The sequence below is a fragment of the Ischnura elegans genome, chromosome 2, assembly GCF_921293095.1.
Source record: "Ischnura elegans chromosome 2, ioIscEleg1.1, whole genome shotgun sequence".
NCBI classification, from domain to species: Eukaryota; Metazoa; Arthropoda; class Insecta; order Odonata; family Coenagrionidae; genus Ischnura; species Ischnura elegans.
The window spans coordinates 132,092,253-132,111,513 of NC_060247.1; the positions used below are offsets into that span (position 1 = coordinate 132,092,253).

Here is a 19,261-nt window from a genome sequence, read left to right on the forward strand (position 1 = left end):
TACGAACGTACAAAGTGTTATGAAATCGAGTCCTTCAGTGAATTAAGTACCATAGCAAATACAAAAAAGTATACCCCTGGATCACAGAACTGGATATTATTGAGTGAAAATGCTGTGGGTTTAGAGATAATACCCTTCTAATTTTTCCTTTGCTGCGCATACAGCCGCCGGAGCGCCACCCTGGCTGGAATGGGTCCATGTTCGCGGGGGCCTTTGCGTCGCCATGCCCGCAGCCGAGGCCAGAGGCCCTCACTGAGGACCCTGACGGACCTGTGTCCATGCAGCTCACCGGAGAGGATTGTCTCTACCTCAACGTCTGGACTCCGGACAACTCCAATTCGGCTGTAAGCAAAATTTTGACTTCGGAGTCCGGTTCCAAAAGTGCCATCGATCAAAACCACCTTCACTCAAAAACATGCCATAAATTACACCAAATTCCCGTTATCAAAAAACGGAATATGTAATAAAGTAATGCAGTAAAGTAAAAAACAAACGGAATATGTAATTAAGTTCATCTCACATTTGAAAAAAAAAACATTTAATGCACTTTTAATCTAAATCCTTTCAGTTAGTCAATCGGGCTATCCATATAGTCAATTCACTCATTAATTTTAATATTTCAATATTCGAAATTTCCAAAGCGTTTAGGGATTATGTAAGCTCAGAAGTGTTATCAGCATGAAGGAATTGATGCGATCTAGAGCGATTCCCTTGTATCTATAACCTTGGCTCCCTCTGATGAAATGCGTGTGCACAAAACGGAGAATGTGCGAGAGTACTTATAAACCTTTTCTTTTTTCCTTCCACTTAGGGCGGTGTGCGTGGTGGGACCCCAGGCCGTCTGCTGCCCGTCATGGTGTTCCTCGAAGGAGAGTCCTTCGTCCACGGATCTCCCGCTAGGTTCCCCGCGATGCAGGAACTCTCCGCAAGAGGTTTGGTCGTCGTCTCCGTCGCCTACCGTCTCAACGTGTTTGGTGAGTCACAGTCACGGATCAAGTAAGCAGCGGATGCATTGCTAGCGCAAAATATTGATCCCAGCATCAAAATATTTTAATTTGATATCACGATACCTTGTTCTGGGCCAATAGCCTCTCGATCCTCTTAAGTAGCGCTGCTCATGAAATACTCTAAACAGCTAGCAAACAAAGACATTTCCCGGATTTGGTCACCAGTTGCCAATAGAAACAGAGTGACATCAGCGGTGTGAGTTGATGCTGGGCCAAATGCCTCAACGGTATAGGTTGGTTGTTTGGTTGTTTCCGCATATGATTGAAGGTGACAGGAGCGTTGGATAGAAGTGCGATTTTAAAATCTGTGCCTCGGAAATACGAGGAATCTTGAGTGATGGACACTGACAACAATTTGATTGAATAAAGAAAGGTTTTTAATTAATGGTGATGTTCCCACTATTGCGACAACTTTTGCAGATTTAGAGAACAAGAAAAAAACAATTTTCTTCACAAAACAGTATTTTATTTCGATAATTTAGGGATATATCCTATGTGTCGTGAGTGGGTGTAGTAAGGAAATAATTTGGGGCTCGCTGTTTCCCCATGAAGTTTAAATCTTTGACTTCCATGAGAAAAGCATTGAATTTCCTGCATAAACCAATAAGCATGTAAAGTAGACACAGCATTGGTGGTGGGATGATTTCGATTTTACGTAAACCCTCCGTAAACAGTAGAACTAATTCTTTTACACTTGTTAAACCATATTTTAGTCATAACCATCCGTTGAATAGCATTGGGTGCCCCTCGTTACTTTCTCATGAAAGCTACACAGCTGCGATCATTCGAATGCCAATCAAATATACAAAAAATTTTGCAATGAAATTATTACTAAGACGCTGCTAGGGCTAGATAAAACGGAATTATCCTGGCCATACACCCAGGCTCATCCAGCTGTCTCAATGAAATGTCATAGCCGTTTATTAAATTTCTCTTAATATTTTTAAATTTGGTGAATTTTTTCAATCTGAGTGAACCGGTCTCCGAAAAATACCGTGAAGTGTGTGCATACTAGTATTCTTTCTCTTTTCATATTATCCCAATACATATCTGCATAAATATGCGCAGAATTGAATATTCAATGAACAAAAATGACTAATAATGGATGCTGATGAGGTGCGGATTGAAGCGGACTGTTCTTTAGTTGTGACATTAGACAGGGTCACTCTTCGGAGATAATGGGTCATAACTAATTGGCCTGTAATCAGCAACAGAAATCTAGGTGTGCTTCCAATGTTCTAATCTCTCTCTTTTCCACTTATCAGGTTTTCTGTGTTTCGGGGAGGCTGTGGCACGGGGCAACCTTGGTCTGCTGGACCAGTATGTGGCGCTGCGCTGGGTGCAGGAGAATGCGGGGGCGTTCGGGGGTGACCCGGCAAAGGTCACGCTAGTTGGGCACTCGGCCGGAGCAGCCAGCGCCTTCTTCCACCTCTACTCGCCAAGAACCAAAGGTATGCATACACAAAGTCATTCCTTGGCATAAGTGGATCATTACCTATGGGGCGGGCCTCACTCCTGAGGCCAGGGGATCTATGCTCGAAACCGCTCGACTTATCCGATCGCTCGGCAACGAAGCGAGTGGTGATGTCGAGTGGTATCCCGAGTCGAGCGGAGATCGGTATGCTCGAGACGAAGTCGACCACGTGCGGCATTGGTCGCTCGAGTGACACGAAGGGTGAGTGGTAACGTCGCAGAAACGAGCGATCGAGAAGTAAACAACAGCGAATTTCCAACAGCAAGAGCAAATTTCTCTGACAAATGAGACTCCGAAAACGCCGTAGGATACTCGGCAGATAGGGAAGAAGTTAAAAAGAGTTGATCACAGTTTTGTGAGATATTTACGATGCTTAATTACACTGTGGACTCAATTTCTTACCCCAGTTGGTGCGATGTGGTTCGTGTTTGGAGATTTTTCTGTTTTTCTATCGGATTTTTTCTAGCCTAAGTGAATAAGCGTTTATATTCAAGGGTTCAACAGTCGTCGATGGAAGAAAATCGCTAATTTTTGGTGCTTAATATATCGTAATTTTAAGTATAAATGTCTTGAAGAGGATTTTGTGTGCTACGAACTTGTTCACCTACGCGTATAATGACCATACTCTTGTGATTAGTAGTGAAAAAATTATTTTAATAGTACTGTAACGATGTACGTTCATCTTCAGCCACGGCTTGTTTACATCGTTTGCCTCATTGTCAGGCCAGTGGCGGATACAGAAAAAACTCGAGGAGGGGACTCGCAAAAGATATCTTAAGTTACTTTACTTTTATCCTAATAAAAAAGAATCAACTTACATGCAGAGTTTGAGAAAATTTTAGTTAAATTTATTACACACGTATACATGACAATGGATACGAAACTCTAGGGCGGTCTCGCGGGGTTACTCTCCTGGGCCGAAGTCTGAAGCTGTAAGCTTATCATCTCTGCACCGCAGGAGGGGGAGGAAAAGGCAGGAAAAAGAAAGGAAGCGCCGCCGCGATAGGGAGACGCCCGAAGACGCCTTCTGGGACAGGATAGGGAAGGAAGGGAAGGAAGAGGAATCCCGCACCGTCACATAGGCGGGCGGGTCCTAATATTAGCGAAACCATAATTTAATGTTTCTACAAAAAAGAAAGATTTTTCTATGAGAAAGGAAAATCCTACGATTTTCGTAGATCGTAGATCAACGTATACATGACTATGCCCTCTTATGATATAAAAAAAGTTATAAACGTGGTTCTGCAATGCTTGGCAATACGGGTGGGCCCGCAAGGGGGAGGGGGCGCGGCCCCTGCGCCCCCCATCTATATCCGTCATTGGGCCAGGCTCATGATTCAGTGACGCCCACACCACAACGGGCGGAAGGAGAAAAAGAGGAAAAGGACAGAGGCCGCGATAAGATCCCTCTGATACCCCCAAAGTAAGGACAGTAACGGACGGAAAAGGATGGAGGAATACCGCGCCGTCATTTGAGCGACGTGGACTACCAGATTTACTGTGAAGTGAAACCACATCTTCTATCCCTAGAGAAATGGTAGATCTAGATAACTCCTTAAGGCCAAAATATAACAAAAAAGTATGAACCAACCATGAAACTCTAAACGCAGCGAGTCAGGAATTACGCAAATTTTAAATGATTTCTCAGTTCGCGAAATTCGTATGAGACAGCGACTTGGAATGTAAATTCACATTAAGGCATGTCACCCCATTGTCATCAATATGTATTACTCACACGCCTACGGATTTGATTGAGCAGGGCCCTAACCTAACCTATCTGAACTAACAATCATATTGAAGTATTAAAAGGGTGTTTATCGTGAAGTCTATTTGATGATTTCTGTGGCCTATCTTTGATATCTATGATAGATTACCTAACTTGTCTCGCCTACACGTAATGTTAAGATATGCGTTCATGCATTCGTTTAAGTGGTCATCTAATATCTTTATTCCATTTAACTTTTTAATCTTACTTTGCATTTATTTTTTAGAAATTATAGCCACGAAACAAGCTCTTTGAAAATAAGAGACTGGGACAGGTAAACTGGGTTTTGCATGGGCCCATGGGCAAAGACCTCGGTGACGACTGAAATATTTATACTTGCAAGCCTGAAATTACTACATGAGTTCAAAATTTCCCTCACGAACAATTGATAGATTTTTTGAGAAGTTTTAGAGCTCCATTTTCCTCCTTTCTGAACATCAAGGTGAAAATATTAGTGAAATGAATTATCATTATGTTATGATTATCTCGAAAATCCCCCACATTAAGGAACTTTTTAAAGCTATTAATTATTAACATTCTTATAATTAGAGCATGAATCAAAAGTTAGTCATTGAAAATTTAGCCGGAGCGTTTTCTCGGGTGTAATTTTTTTATATTTGAGATACAGTCGAAAGAAGCTGGAAAACCCCCTTGTATATTTTTTTCCATTTTACTTGGAGCCATATTAACTGCATTTATTGCATTTTTATCAGCCATATTTTTATTAACAACTATTTCGAATCGTTTGTTTAGAAATTTTGCCGACAAAATTTATTTGTATTAATGAGTGGAACCAATGTTTCGGCCGATATATTGGACATTTGCAGGGATTACTCTATACTTTCTTAATGAGTGATTCCGAAAATTACGAATTTTAATGAACAAATCATTTAAACGAATCCTCAATTTTGGTCACACTATTTATCTTCTATATTATTTCTACTGTATAGATACCTTTTTCTCAACTTATTCGCAACCAAACTCTACAAATGAGGTACCAAAATGCACAGAATTTATCAGAGAACATGCGACGGCATATCTTACTTCCTAAATATTGCTATTGTTTTCTAAAATTGGTTTTTAAATAATTTAAAAAAAACAACAACAAAAAAGCAAAAAAATCGTAAATATTCCTGACGTTAACGGCGCACACACTGATACATTTGCAACAATATCTCGCATTATTTAAATAACTTTTATCGAAATGCGGCTGATTCCACATTCAAGTCTCCTGTTGATACGTAAGTGTGAGTCATCATGTGCGTTTAACAGAGGATAGTGTAATTACTTCCAATGTTGTGTTTAAAGAGGTCCACTGGCCTCAATTTGTACATGAACATTCCAATTATATTTGTACATTAGACCCTGCCTTTTTTTCTATATTTTAAAATTAGAAACGCGCCTATCCCTCTATGGACCTGCATTGAAAAGAGCGGGGGAAGCCCGCTGGGAGCGGGCGCAGCACGCTCGTATCATTTTATTTTTAATAATAATAATAATAATAAGTCATAAATATGGCAAACAAACTCTCCGAAACGTTGTTTTACTCTGAAAAAAAATTAATTTCATCTTAACCCCTACGCATATTCCTCGGCATTAGGTCTGTTCCAAGGGGCTATCCTGATGTCTGGTAGTGGTCTAGCGCCGTGGGCCCTCTCTGGCCGGGACTTCTCTTCGTCAACGCCCGGGAGTCGGACCGAGGGGGCTGGCGCCAGGGGTGGCGCGGGGGCGGCCATCCTGGCATCCGTGTCCATCGCCCGCAGCCTGGGCTGCGCCCCGAACACTTTGCTCGACGGATCGGCGTCGGCCGCGGCGCCTGGACCCACCGCTTCACGCGAGATGCTCTCCTGCCTACGATCCAAGACCACGGAAGAACTACTCAGGGCATTCCACACACAACTCAAGGTAACCTACTCTTCTCAAATGTAAATATTCTTCTTAAAAATACTCTTCTTAAATATCATTAATGGCAAACACAGATCATCTGACCTTTTTTTCCGCTTCGTGTTCCTTCGCGCACGACGAGGTCGAGTGACCTATTTCATTGTTTCACCCCCCGCTTTCTGTCTCTTAAACGTAATTTTCTATTCAGACTTCCTTCTTCCATTAGCTCCTATGCCAAATGTAACCAAATTTTGAACCTTTTTTTCATCCCTCATCCATCATGCACCATCACTATGGTAATTTTCCCCCTATTCCTCGCACCACCCGATGAAATTTACTATTCTTTGTTATTTATTTGTAAATACTGTTGAATATTTTAGGTTCATTATTGGTTACGTTGCTTAATACTATTAAATTGTTTTTCCTGTTATCGTTAATCCTCTGTAATTGGCCTCGTGCTGTTTTTGGACTGGATTAAATAAATAAATAAACTACGGTCTCGCTCTCACACTTATCCACTGCCGTTTACGGCTGCACTTTATGACTATGTGGGGCAGCGCAAACTACTTTTTTGTCATACCAACGATGCTCCCTCCAAGAAACACGTTCAAATAGTCTAGAAAGGCAATGCAAAAAGACTATTACCACAAACAAAATATGTCCTCGCTTAATCAATAAGAAACTGGCGTAGGCGGCTGCAATATATGATTGTTGGGGAACAACGATATTCATTCTTACTTTCAAGGCAAACACCGCAGGTCAAAGTGAGGAACTGTAACCTTACTGTTTAATGAATTATGACCGGATATGATAGAAAAATAAGAGAATATAATATTTTTGAATTATTCCATCCTAAGTTATAAATACACATTCCCGAACTATACTTGTTGAATTGGAACGAGTGCCGGAAATATTGAAGCCTGAAGCTAGTTAGGAGCTTAGCGAAAATAACATTTGTTGGAATGCAATTTTTGTAAACTCATTTCTGATATCGTTTCATCAGGGATAATAGCAGTGATGAAAAGAATGAAATCACGGAAGAAGAGGATTTGTCGCTACCAGGTGAATTTCTATAATAAACATTTAAAATATGTACCAAATTGGTGCCACAGCTGCAAAATCAACAACGCCTATGCTGAACATGTAAACTCAATTTTAATGAAATAAAATGAAGACATCGTTTTTTTATGAAAAAAAATTGACGTGGCACGAAGTTGGTTAGAACAAATAAATTTGTTTTAAGGGCAGTGCCAACGTTTGGGCGAATAAATTCGCCATATTCACGGCTTCCTCTATTCTTATTTACTGTGAAAACATGAGATTACTGTGACCAATAGTGAGGATTCATTCAAATGATTATTTCAGCCTTATCCCTGTAGATGCAATTAAGTATATCGAAAAGTTGGCTTTGTTCTAAATTACTTATTTCCTTACTCTCTGCCCCAATACTCACTGTGTCCTCTCTTATCTCTCTTATTTTTTACCGCTAAATCATAATATTACTGTGATATAAAGTAAGGATTCATTTTAATTATTTTTTCATTCTTCTCCCTGAAGATGGCTAGTAACTTTGTCGAAACCTCTGTTTTGCTCTTATTAGATTATGCTTTTCATCTTAGCCCTGGTACTCATCGTGACCTCTCTTATAACCCCGAGTCCAGCTGGGCAATGGGTCCGCCCCCCTCGTTCCAGTGGCGGATGGCGCTTTCCTGCCCCCATCGGAGCAGTACTTTCCCCGCGACCCGCTGCCCTGCGTGTTGCGCGAGGAGGAAGACGTGGGCGGGAGGCGAGGGGGCCGCCGCCCCACTCCGCCCCGCCCCCCCGCCTCCGTCGACTGGACCACGGCCGATTGGGCGACCGACTCGTGTGACAAGGCCTTCTCCAAACTGGACATCCCCGTGGTGACTGGAGTGGCCAGCCACGACGGAGTCGTCAACCTCTGTGAGTCAATCTGGGCCCCTCGGCATTACAGGCAGGTCCTCTGAGGCAATTTGGGACCAGTCATTGCAATCCTTAACCATAATAGGGTGGTTTCCTATTATTTTTTTATTGCCTAAATCGAAAGATTATTACTCCTGGAGTACGAATTTCACATTTTTAGATTTTTAAATGACGATATCGTTTTTTGCAACTAAATGAAAAGTGAAAATTTTCAAGCGCGCGAAAACGCGACGGCTAAGTATGAATGCCGGGAAAAATCCGTGTGACGTCAGTCTGGTTCCCGCTTCCATCGTGTGAGGAGACCTTGGGGTGAGGATATTGTGCGCCGCAGCGATGATGGCTGCTAGCAGGTAGCAGAGTACCCTGCTAGCAGGTAGCGCTTGGCTTAAATAAGGATTAGTAATACCCTATCAAACGTAGGAAACTCTCCGACCATAGCCAGTTTTATAAGTGATTATTAAGAGATGTTTCCCTGAGCTCTGTGCCTCATGCATGCATTGATGATCTCAGACGATTTAAAACTCCTATCTACTCGTATAGAAACTAGGTCCCTGTGACGTCACGTGGAGTGGCATCGCATGGGCGCCAATCTGGCCTTTTTCAAATGAGGTTAAAATTGACCATTGCCATTCGTCTAAACCGGTATTTCAAAAACCAAAAAATTTGTATATTAGAAATACACCAATGGTGGGTAACGAATCGCAATCCATGCCTTTCGTATTCTTCGATGAAGGAAACTACCCTATTCCCCATCACTTTCCTCTCGATATAATTTATAGGTGTTATTCAATGGAAAAATGTTTAAAAGTTCGGAGTGAGATATGCAACCCATAGGGAAGTGTTCCCGGGGGATGCAAAGCCGAAAACAATGTACGGCTCTCTGTAGTTAATTTCCAAATTACGCTTGAATAAATTGCAATTTTTTTAAATATTTTAATGTGACAATAAGACTTGAAAATGATACTGGTAGGAAGTTCAGGATTTAGAATGATAGATTGCATCGAAATCAAGGCGGGATTCTGGGCCTGAAAGGCAAAATGTCCGTGGTTCGATTCTCGCCCCAGGGTAATATTTTACCAAGGAAATTGTTGTAAACTTCATCACCTTTGACGCGGCGGATTAGAAACATATCAAATTTCTAACACTTGGATGCCATTTGTATATTTTTAACTGCTCTGCCCTCATAGGTACATTCACTCAACCTGACCTAACCACCTTAATCTGTTAATCTTTAATTATACCACCATATTTGGGTGGATGTTGAGTTGCTCTATCTCTCCATTCTTCCGTCCATCCATTCCCGAACATTGCGCCAAAAATACTTCTCAACAATTTTCTTTTCCATTTTTTGAGTAGTTCTTTTGCTTCAGAGGTCATGGCCCATTTTTGGTAACCATAGTTAACTACAGGTCCATTCACAGTTAGAATTACCTCTTCTTTAGGACTTTCTCGCAAAGCCACCTGACTTGAGCACCTTTATCAATCCACAATAAGTCTTTTTGCCTCTGATATTCTAGCATGTATTTCTCCGTAAACTTCGTCGTCATCATTGGGCCAAGAGTTAAGATATGCCTTTATATTGGAGGCGCCCCACAATCAAAGATATTTCCATTCACGCAAAATTTTGAAACTTTTTCTTGCCTCATTGTATTTTAAAAGAGGAAATTTTTAAGAATTGTTAATTACTTTTATTGCCAATTTGTCGCTCACCCAAGTGTTTTAAGCTGGAGGTTGGTTTGGATAGGATAGGTGAGGTTAAAGTTCACCACAGACTTCGCCACCGAAATATTAATAACACACGCTTAGAGCAGGGGTAAGGGTATCTGAGCCATCCGTTCCCTGAGCCATCATGCATCACAAGGATTTTGTTTGGGCGTCTCCAAAGACTTCACCCTAACCCTGTATCCTAAAGCCCTAATCTAAACCCTCACATATCAGTCCACTATTTTGCTACGTTATTGAGCTATTCATCTTCTTATTATGGTATATAAGGCGAGCTAGGAGGATAGTATACTTCGCGTCTGGCTGTGTGATTTTAATCGAAATCGAAGAAGGGTTTCAGGTTCCTATCCCAGCTTCGGTACAGCCTAAGAGCGCCCCCCAACAAAAATCCTCAAAGAGAGAGGGGAGCGAGGGAAGGGAGTTGCTGAATGCGCGAATTTCATGCGTATGTAACTTTGTCTGGGTTGAACTCTTCTCACTCCCATCCAAGCAAATGTTCGGGTTGATACACTGACTTAGATTATGCTATATCGCATGCTGTTTAAAGAAGTGTATTTTCTGCACTGAAAATAATGAAAAATTAAACTTCTGCTATCAACTAAATATTTTCCAGCTTCAACGAATTTTCTTCATCTTCTGCTGCCATGAGCTACGGCTCCCTTAAGTCCTGGTTACACGTTCGTAACGGAAACTCAAAAATGGAACGTATCAACAAAAAAGAAAAATATATCCTATCCAATAATCTACATTGATGGCGATATTCTTATCTCAATTTTTCGTGGCAAGTTCAATGAAAACGAACGACATGAGTTTTGATTCTGTTTCAAAATTGCCAAGAGAAATCCTTTCGAGTGACGTACTCGTCTTTTCTCTGTCCACCAGACGGAAGGGGCGAGTCGCTGGCGAGGGAAGGCTACAACCAGCTGAGGTCCTTCTTCGAGTCCAAAGCCGTCCCGTGGGCCGTGCGGCAGTACGGAGTGCGCCAAGATGCAGTGGCGGCGCAAGCGGGAGCGTTGAGCGAGGCAACCACGCTGCCGCTCGTGGTGCAGGAGGCCCTCCGCTTTGAGTACGTGGACCGCTCCCCAGACGGCGACACCGAGGCTCTGCTCTCGCAACTCATCGAGGTGAGCTGTTGCTTCGCATTCGATATACAGTGTGTCACAAAAAGAATGACCCGATTAAAACTTGTAATAATATTGAAACAAATGTCACTAGGCAAGCGAAACAGCGCCAGATGTGATCGGCATTGTTTAGTTTTAGAAAAATCCGCTGAATGTCACTACGACTGCTGATGTGGAGCGTTGATGTTAAACAGCATGTTTACGTTCCTCCCTTACCTCGTGACATTGGTGAAATAAAAACAAGAACGCTGTAGCTTCAGTCATAGAAGGCACCTTACGCTTAGTTTGGGATGAATTCAGCTTTCGGCTAGATGTCGTCCGCGCAGCCAATGTAGGACATATTGAACATTTATGATGGGTTTTTATAAAATGTTGTCTTTTGTGAGTAATTTAGTATACAATTTGTTGATGTTAAGCCCTTCTTTCTAATAAATAATCTTATTTAAAATCGGGTCATTCTTTTTGGAACACACTATAGTTAAAACACCACGAAATGCATGTGCAGTGCAATACATCGAACGCGCGAGGGTGTTATCCCAATGGACAACACATAATCTTGTACCACCGGTGATCAGGAAGCTATATTTTGCCATTGTGGACCTCATTATTGCCATGAGGATATTGTCCGATTGGTGGACGCATCATCAAACGCCCTAGAATTTTACGTAAATACATCAACGTAGGTGACATCATAATTCAAGTGGGATCTCAACGACCTGATCTTGCGTGTTCACAAAGTTATTGGTGTCACCAGGATTGTTACAATTGAAATGTTACAATAACTTAACCATACGAGCGTTATTACAAAAAGTAAACAATTCCGTACCAAATTACAGGAATAAATGTTGTCGATATGATTGATGATTAATGTCGTCAAAAATTGATCGCGAATGGAACTTTCGCAAATATTTCGGAAATGAATTCGCCGTATACCTGACCATTTTACGGTTCCACATGCATTATATTTCCAAATCATTAATTTCAGCAACCCTATGAATATGGTTGCACCTGTAGTGTTGATCAGGGGCGCAGCTAGGAATTCAGGCTAGGGGGGGTTTTAGGCGCAAAACACTGTGGTGTCTGAGGATGTGGAATACCCGCCAGGGTGAGAGGTGCGGGGGCCCTATCTCGAAAATTTTTCAGACAAATGGTTGAAAATAGTGATTTTTATGGCCTTCTGAGGGATATTTTATTAGTGTTTACACTTTTCTATAAGCAATATTAATCCAATTAAGTGAAATGGATTAAACTTAAAAATTTTCTGAGCTCTGGGGGGGTTTTATCCCCCAAAACTCCCCCCTCGCTGCGCCACTGGTGTTGATGCCTCATGATAGGTCCAAGTTTTCATTTTATGTTCGTAGAACGTATTTCCAGTGCCACTCATTCATGTAAAATTGATAATTCTCTTCATTTTTCCTCTCTTCGGCAGTTCTACACGGACTCTCAGTTCCGTGCTCCTCACGAGCGTCAGCTTCGCTTCCTCTCCCGGATGTCCACTCGTCCCGTGTTCGCCTACGTCCTCGAGGGCACCAGCCACGGCGGAGGATTTGGATCCGGAGGGGTGCCCGGCTCCGCACCAAAAGGCACCGCCGTCAACGTCACTGGTAATGTACTCTTCTTATTCTGCTGAATGCTCTTTTCTATCTATGACCTATAGACGCAGGCCATAGCATCAATACATTTTTCAAGCGAGACGTTTCGCCAAATTTTCCATGGATATTTATAAAATTCCAGCTATGCGTTTTGTCGTGTTAGAAAGTTATCAAGAGAAATGACAATTGAAACACTGAAACGGTTTTTGCGAAGTCAAGGAATATCAGTGGAAAAAATTTCACTGCCTCATTGAAAGTGTTATGTATTTTCCACCATTTGGCTACTCCAATAACTCTCCATTCAATAAGTACCCTCATAACTTGTAAATGGGGGCACCAACTTGCATCAAGGCAATTCAACGATACATGAATTTAGTAACCAGAAACCGAGTTTTCGATCGCAATTATATTGAAGTATCATTATTTAAGATTATTTGAATTAAAGATAGTAAAAATAGAAAGAGTTTAAAATTGCGTCATTGAAAAAATAAAAAAAAATTTAGTTTCTTCCCAAGTAAAATGAAGACACAACCGCTCTTTTCCCACCAACAGGCACAACCCCCTCCCCGTGCGATGCGCACTTGTCACATGACACTTACTCCTCGGAGCCATGTCGATATTATAGATATGATTTTATTTCCAAATCGATGTCTATTTTTTGTTTCATTTTCGACACAAGATTAGGAAATTTAGATAAAAATAACAAATTGCCTTTTCTAATAACTTCAGGGTTTACCTGGAGTTACCTTTTGGTTATGAGAAATGTAAGCATAGCACATGATACAGAGATTCACTATATATGGGTCATTCCACCTCAAATCAACAAACTTCTATGCTTTGGGGCCTCAGATTTTGATGAAAAATTCTGGACGAGTCCGCATTCACGTCAAATTAAACACCCCGAGATCGTATTACGAAAAAAGTAGTGCGCTTTATAAATATTTCAATGTTTTCATATTTTTGCCAAATGAGGGTCTTGATCGTACAACTCCTTATTTCTCCCCCAAATTTTCACAGTCCTATGATTTATGGTTTATTTTTATTTAAACAAATATGAATTTAAACATCGTCATGAGTGATCCCGGAATCAAATGTGCTCAACGCTCATAGATGATCCTTAACAGACACTATCCATGATTTCATTTCAGTTGAGGCATTTCAATATCTTTCACTGATATTTTTCTACTTCACACAACACGTTTCATAGTGTTACAGCATAATCTAGAGCAAACGTAAGTAATGATACAACAAAACGATTGGATTGGATGTAAAAATACACCGGAAGAAAATATTTTGAAATCTCATTACAAGCCTTGGATAGCTATTCGGGAGTGAAGCGTCACAAAATTTAAAGCTCGTTTCTTGATTTTGAGCTTCGTTGGATAAAATTTTTAACGCCAGCGGGGCTAGAGCTCCCGGAATTATGCAACCTGATTTGCATAATAAACGACATCATGTTGGGACATTGTAGAGTGCCAGTGATCTGTGTCATCACTCGGTTTCTTACCGAGATGCAAGTTGTTTGGTGGGTATTTCATGTGGGGGAGGAATATTCTCACTTGGTCGCATTCAATGGTTTCTTTGTTGTTCGCGTGAAGGCGCTGGCCACGGTTCCGACTTAGTGCTGCTGTTTGGGTCCCTGGCGATGCTGAGGGCTAGCGGGCGCCGCTTCTCGGCCTCTGAGGAGAGGCTGAGCGACGCCATCCAGAGGCTGTGGCTCGAGTTCATGAGGCAAGGGTGAGTATTACTACGACACAATAGCAATCATCAGAAGGCCCGGAACTAGGGCGGGACAGAGGGGGCACGTGCCACAGGCGGTAGATATCAGTTGGCGGCATTTAAATTCTTATTTATTTTTTGTAAATAAACTATTAAGCAATACTTATTAATTAATAAATTATTAAACCACATTATTAATAAAACTTCTTAACGGTGGGTAATTTCAACTGCCGCATCCCAAAAAAAAGCTTACGGATGTATTATATGGTAGTGGTTGGGAGGGAGCGGCAAACTGCAATTTTCACCCCCCCAGAAAAAAAACCTAGTTTCAGCCCTGAGCAAAACCGATCCGCAGCACAGGGCTCTTCATTTTTTTCAGAGTAAGGCATTTACACTCTCTCACTTAGTGATTCAACCCGAAGGTTGCTTTGGACGGGTGCGGGTAGAGCTCACCACCAATACCACCTCACAGTTTTAGGATTCGTAGATTACGCCGATGATAGATGTATTATATCATAAATCACACTGAAAAATACAGCGAAAAATTAACCTTTATATTTTACCGGGTCTGGTATGGTATTTGGAGGAAGCAACCGACAGCTTAGGTCATTTGCGCGGTGAGGGTAGGGTAAGGGTGGAGAGAAACCGTGCGTCGGCATCATTTTACTCTTCACGAAAGTCGCTAAGGGCATAACGGCTTGACGTCCCATACGATGGACGTAGTATCGCACTAGATTTGCCCTCCATTTCAAATAGGGATCGGGCAGCTTCTGAAAAATCTCTGCCACCACCGGGATTTGAACCCGGACCATCTGGATGGGAAGCCAACACCCAAGCCACCATACCAACCCGATTCCCCTCTCTATTTTACTCCAGGAACCATTATATTTATTATTTTCCTATATTACTTGTCTCAAAAATCTTGCAGGAACCCGACCTTGAATGCTTACGGCTATGACCCCGTGTGGCGTCCGTACGGTGGCGACGGAGGGTCGTCGCCCAGCCGGGCCTTCATGGCCCTCGAGCGACAGCAGATGAGGGCCCCCTCCACTTCAGGGCACTCCTCGGGCACGGGTCACGACCTGGGCCGGCGGATCGCCCTCTGGAACGGATTCCTACCGCGCCTCGCCAGCGCACTGCACGCGGCCGCACCTCAGGGACCACAGGGATCCAAGGCACACGACACCGAAGTGGAAGGTGAGTCAGTTGGACCTCAACACTGAATGTCATCCAATGAAGGTTGAAAATTGGCAAATTACGAATGAAAAGCAAGTTTCTAAAGCCTGAATCACGCGATCATTTTTTTTCGTCGCGAAAGTAATCACTATCGCGATCACTTTTCCCGTCGCGAAAAGCGATCGCTCTAGTGATCATTTTTCTGAATCACACGGTCACTCCTGCCGTCGCTTTTCGCATCATTTCGAATATCACAGCTCGTTGTCATAGGACCCGCATCACGGTTTTAGCGACGGAAAAAGCGACTGAACTAGTGATGAAAAATAGGGTTGGGAATCCTCATCGCGATCGCGAACGCGAAAAATAATTGCCGGCGGCGATTATTTCGCCTAGTGATCGCGATAGTGATTACTTTCGCGACGAAAAAAATTGATCGTGTGATTCAGGCTTAAGGCATTAACCTCCTCAGTCCCGGGGCATATGCCACTATTTTTGGTCTGAAATTCAAGTTTTCTGGCTAATTACATGTTAACAAACAACATTAACGATGCATGTGCTTCTGTATGATGCTGTCATTGGTCAGGAGGCACTGAACAAGTTGCAATGACGACATTTCACTCAGCCAAATTGAAAAAATTCAAGCGTCGATTGTTTTGTATACAATTCGCCAGGACCGAGGAGGTAAATTTGCACAAATATGGAAATTACTTGCTGAGAATTAACAATTTTTTATTTCAAATGATCCATCATCCGTGACACGATATGGAGGAAATTCTAAAAATTGATTAAATTATTGCACAGTTTTCCGCGTAATTCTTTGCACTTGGTTTATTTATATACCCACTGTTGAGAATGCTGCCGTGTATCAAGAAACGTGTCGTGCACAAAAATATTAAAATGAATCTTGTGCAATGTCATGTCGTCCTCTAAATGCAAAATAAACTACGCTGGAGAAGGTAATATCTCGGTGGATCAAGTGATACTTGGGGCGCATTATGGAGATTCGGCTTCGAAATCTGGCGTGAAAAAATGATAATTTATTCTAAGAGATTTTCGTACTTTCTGATAAAACTACTCGGATAATGTGTTGGTGACGTCATTAAGATTCCGGGAAATTTACTGGCGCAAGGAGAACCTTCCATTGACGGAAGGAATCAATCACAACCAGCAGCAAACCCTGGTGTAACGGACAACAAGCCACGCGAGGCGATGAACAAGGTCAAAGTGTGTGAAACAACTTTGTTGTTTCATCCTTGTTTGGGACCGCAATTGTTGGGGATTAATCGTAGACTCATGATGAAGTCCTTGACAAGTTTTCATGAATGCAGAGCAGTTTTGGTTATTATGTACATTATAGTTTGTCTATGCACTAATAGCAATGAGTAAGTTCTCGGAAAAGTGGGAGAAACAAGGAATCTTTTAAAAACCTAAAGGAGAAGACGGGACATATTAGTTGGCCACATCATGAGACAGGTGGAAGGTAAGAAGGTCAAGGGAAGGCCCCGAATGTGCTACATAAGAAAGGTTGTAAAGGATGTAATAGAGAAGAAATACGTCTCTATGAAAAGATAAGCGGATAGGAGAGAGGAATGGAGAACAAATGCGTCTAACTAATCTTAAGGCCGTTTTATACGGGGCACGGAATTGCGCAGGTTAGAGCTGCATTTATTTCTAAAATGGCGCGGAATTGCACGAATGCATGAACGAAATTAGAACAGGGGCTATTTTGCCGCTTCGCATCCACGCATTCTCGCATGTGCTCTAGCAATTCACCGCTTTACACGACGCAATTTTGATTGCACCTTCGCACGTACGTCATACTGCGCAATTCCGTGTACCGTAGAATACGGCCTTTAGGATAGTTGACAAGTGATTTTGATGATATGCACTACATATGCCTTCCTTCTCTCTGTAGATGATGGTGACCCTAGCGAGCCGTACCGCAGCCTGACGTTCGTGCTGTCCGGCCTCTGCGCCCTGCTCCTCGCCTGCCTGCTCCTCTGCTTCGCATGCATGCGGCGCCACCGCACCCACTCATCCTCCGCATCCTCATCCGCTGTACGTGTCAAGGACGTCGGGCGACGCTCACACCGCGACGCCTTCTGACAATCACAGGTGTCTGTCCCTCCCACTCGCAAGGGAAGATCACCAACAGATCCTGCTCAATCTCTGCAGGGTGATAGAAAAGGAATTTTTAATAGATATATGTTTCAGCTGAAACGTATAATGGGCCTATTCAAGATGTTATCGATAGATAGTGCTGGTACACATCTCATTGTCTCGGGGTGGCTTCATGGAATCGACTTAATATAATGAAAAGTAAAAAACTGCAACTTCCACTTAAATTTATCTATATGTACGACCTAGATTCCGGCGGCATGACACGCCATCATCTAGTGATGTCATTTCGATGTGACACGTCATCATTCTCAGATGATGACGTGCCACATAGTCGAAACCTCGATCGTACATATATAATTTTGTAAGGAATTACAGTTTTTAAAATTTTCATTACCGATATGTATGCAACCCACGATGCAACAACACCGCGATATCATTTTTCCAAGTTGGCTTCCGCGGAGATTATGACGATAGGCAGCGATTTTTCTGGGTTTCCTTCCGCGTTTATCCATTATACGGGACAATATTTCGCCAAAATTCCAGTTGGCTTCCTCAGGTCCTATGAAGTGTCGATGCAGGATTTTAGGAGGCGGGATTAGGCTTATGAAATCGCCAAAACACCCAAGAACTTCAACCGTGAAGACGGCTACACTCTCGCCGGCGCTTGGACACGGGTTTTCCAGGATATCGACCTATCAGGGCACGCCTCCACAAAATGTGCGCCAAACAGGGGTATATAAAGAGGAAAAAATCCTGCATCGACACTTCAGTGGACCTGAGGAAGCCAACTGGAACGTTGGCGAAATATTGTCAAGCAAAATGGATAACCGCGGAAGAAAACCCGGAAGAATCGCTGCCTACCGCAATATCATGGTAAAATAGCCACTTCCGCGCACTTCCTTGAGCTCATCAACGGATAAAGAGCACCTTTAAATGTGAATTGGGTGATATTGCCTACATTACGGTATTTCAGTATCGCGGGCCGCATGAATCTAGCTGTGTTACTTGTACTTTGTATCGATAATATCTCGAAAACTAAGGCCAATTGGACGCTTAAGTAGAAAGAAGTATCTCTTAAATTTTCGTTTCCTATCACGCAACTAAGTTTGAACGCGATCTGGTGTTAACACTTGGATACCTTCCCTTGTCAAAGTATATATGAACTAAGAGCGATTTCATGGCTTCTGCGCAGACTACCGAGAGTGAAGTGAAGAAGCCAGGTCACCCACCATTCCTCCCCCTTCGACCTCCTCAATTGTCGGAGAAGATCTTACGACTCTTGTCGGATACGTAATTCCGGCGATAGCGTATTTTTATAAGCTGCTCATTTTGATCAAACATTTCATTTACATTGTATTGAAGTCAATGGAAAAAGGAGAGGTGCAAGGATTCTCATAAAATCTATTGACAAGTATTTACTTTTTAACTTCTTCCCTTTCCAAAATAATGTAACTAAATTAAGGGAATTAATGTAGTCCTCAAATTTTAGCTAATACGCCACCTACTTTATCGCTCTGTTTCTATTCACTCTGAGGTCTGTCTGTCCACTGGCCGAGGACAGAGTCCAGCCAGTAAACACAAGAAATGAAAAGCGCACTGATTTGATCTAAACTATTTGGGATTGCGGTCTGCGGATATGTTGCCAGTTTTTTTTAGGGCTTATACGGCGTTGATGACTGTCACGAAGGCTTCACTCCTCATCTGCTGAAGGCTTTTCCATGCTTTAAATGGCTGCTGTG

The 19,261-nt window shown here is 42.4% G+C and overlaps 1 protein-coding gene across 1 annotated transcript in view; it reads left to right on the top strand.

The window, feature by feature from the left end:
* Positions 1-15,448, top strand: part of LOC124153255 (acetylcholinesterase-like) — a 41,362-nt gene extending 25,914 nt beyond the window's left edge. The window contains exons 4-12 of the mRNA XM_046526353.1: positions 165-344; positions 812-974; positions 2,273-2,458; positions 5,847-6,151; positions 7,792-8,071; positions 10,676-10,917; positions 12,344-12,518; positions 14,105-14,243; positions 15,154-15,448. Coding sequence (XP_046382309.1) covers positions 165-344; positions 812-974; positions 2,273-2,458; positions 5,847-6,151; positions 7,792-8,071; positions 10,676-10,917; positions 12,344-12,518; positions 14,105-14,243; positions 15,154-15,448 — 1,965 coding nt within the window. The remainder of the gene's footprint in view (positions 1-164; positions 345-811; positions 975-2,272; positions 2,459-5,846; positions 6,152-7,791; positions 8,072-10,675; positions 10,918-12,343; positions 12,519-14,104; positions 14,244-15,153) is intronic.
* Positions 15,449-19,261: the final 3,813 nt, after the last annotated feature.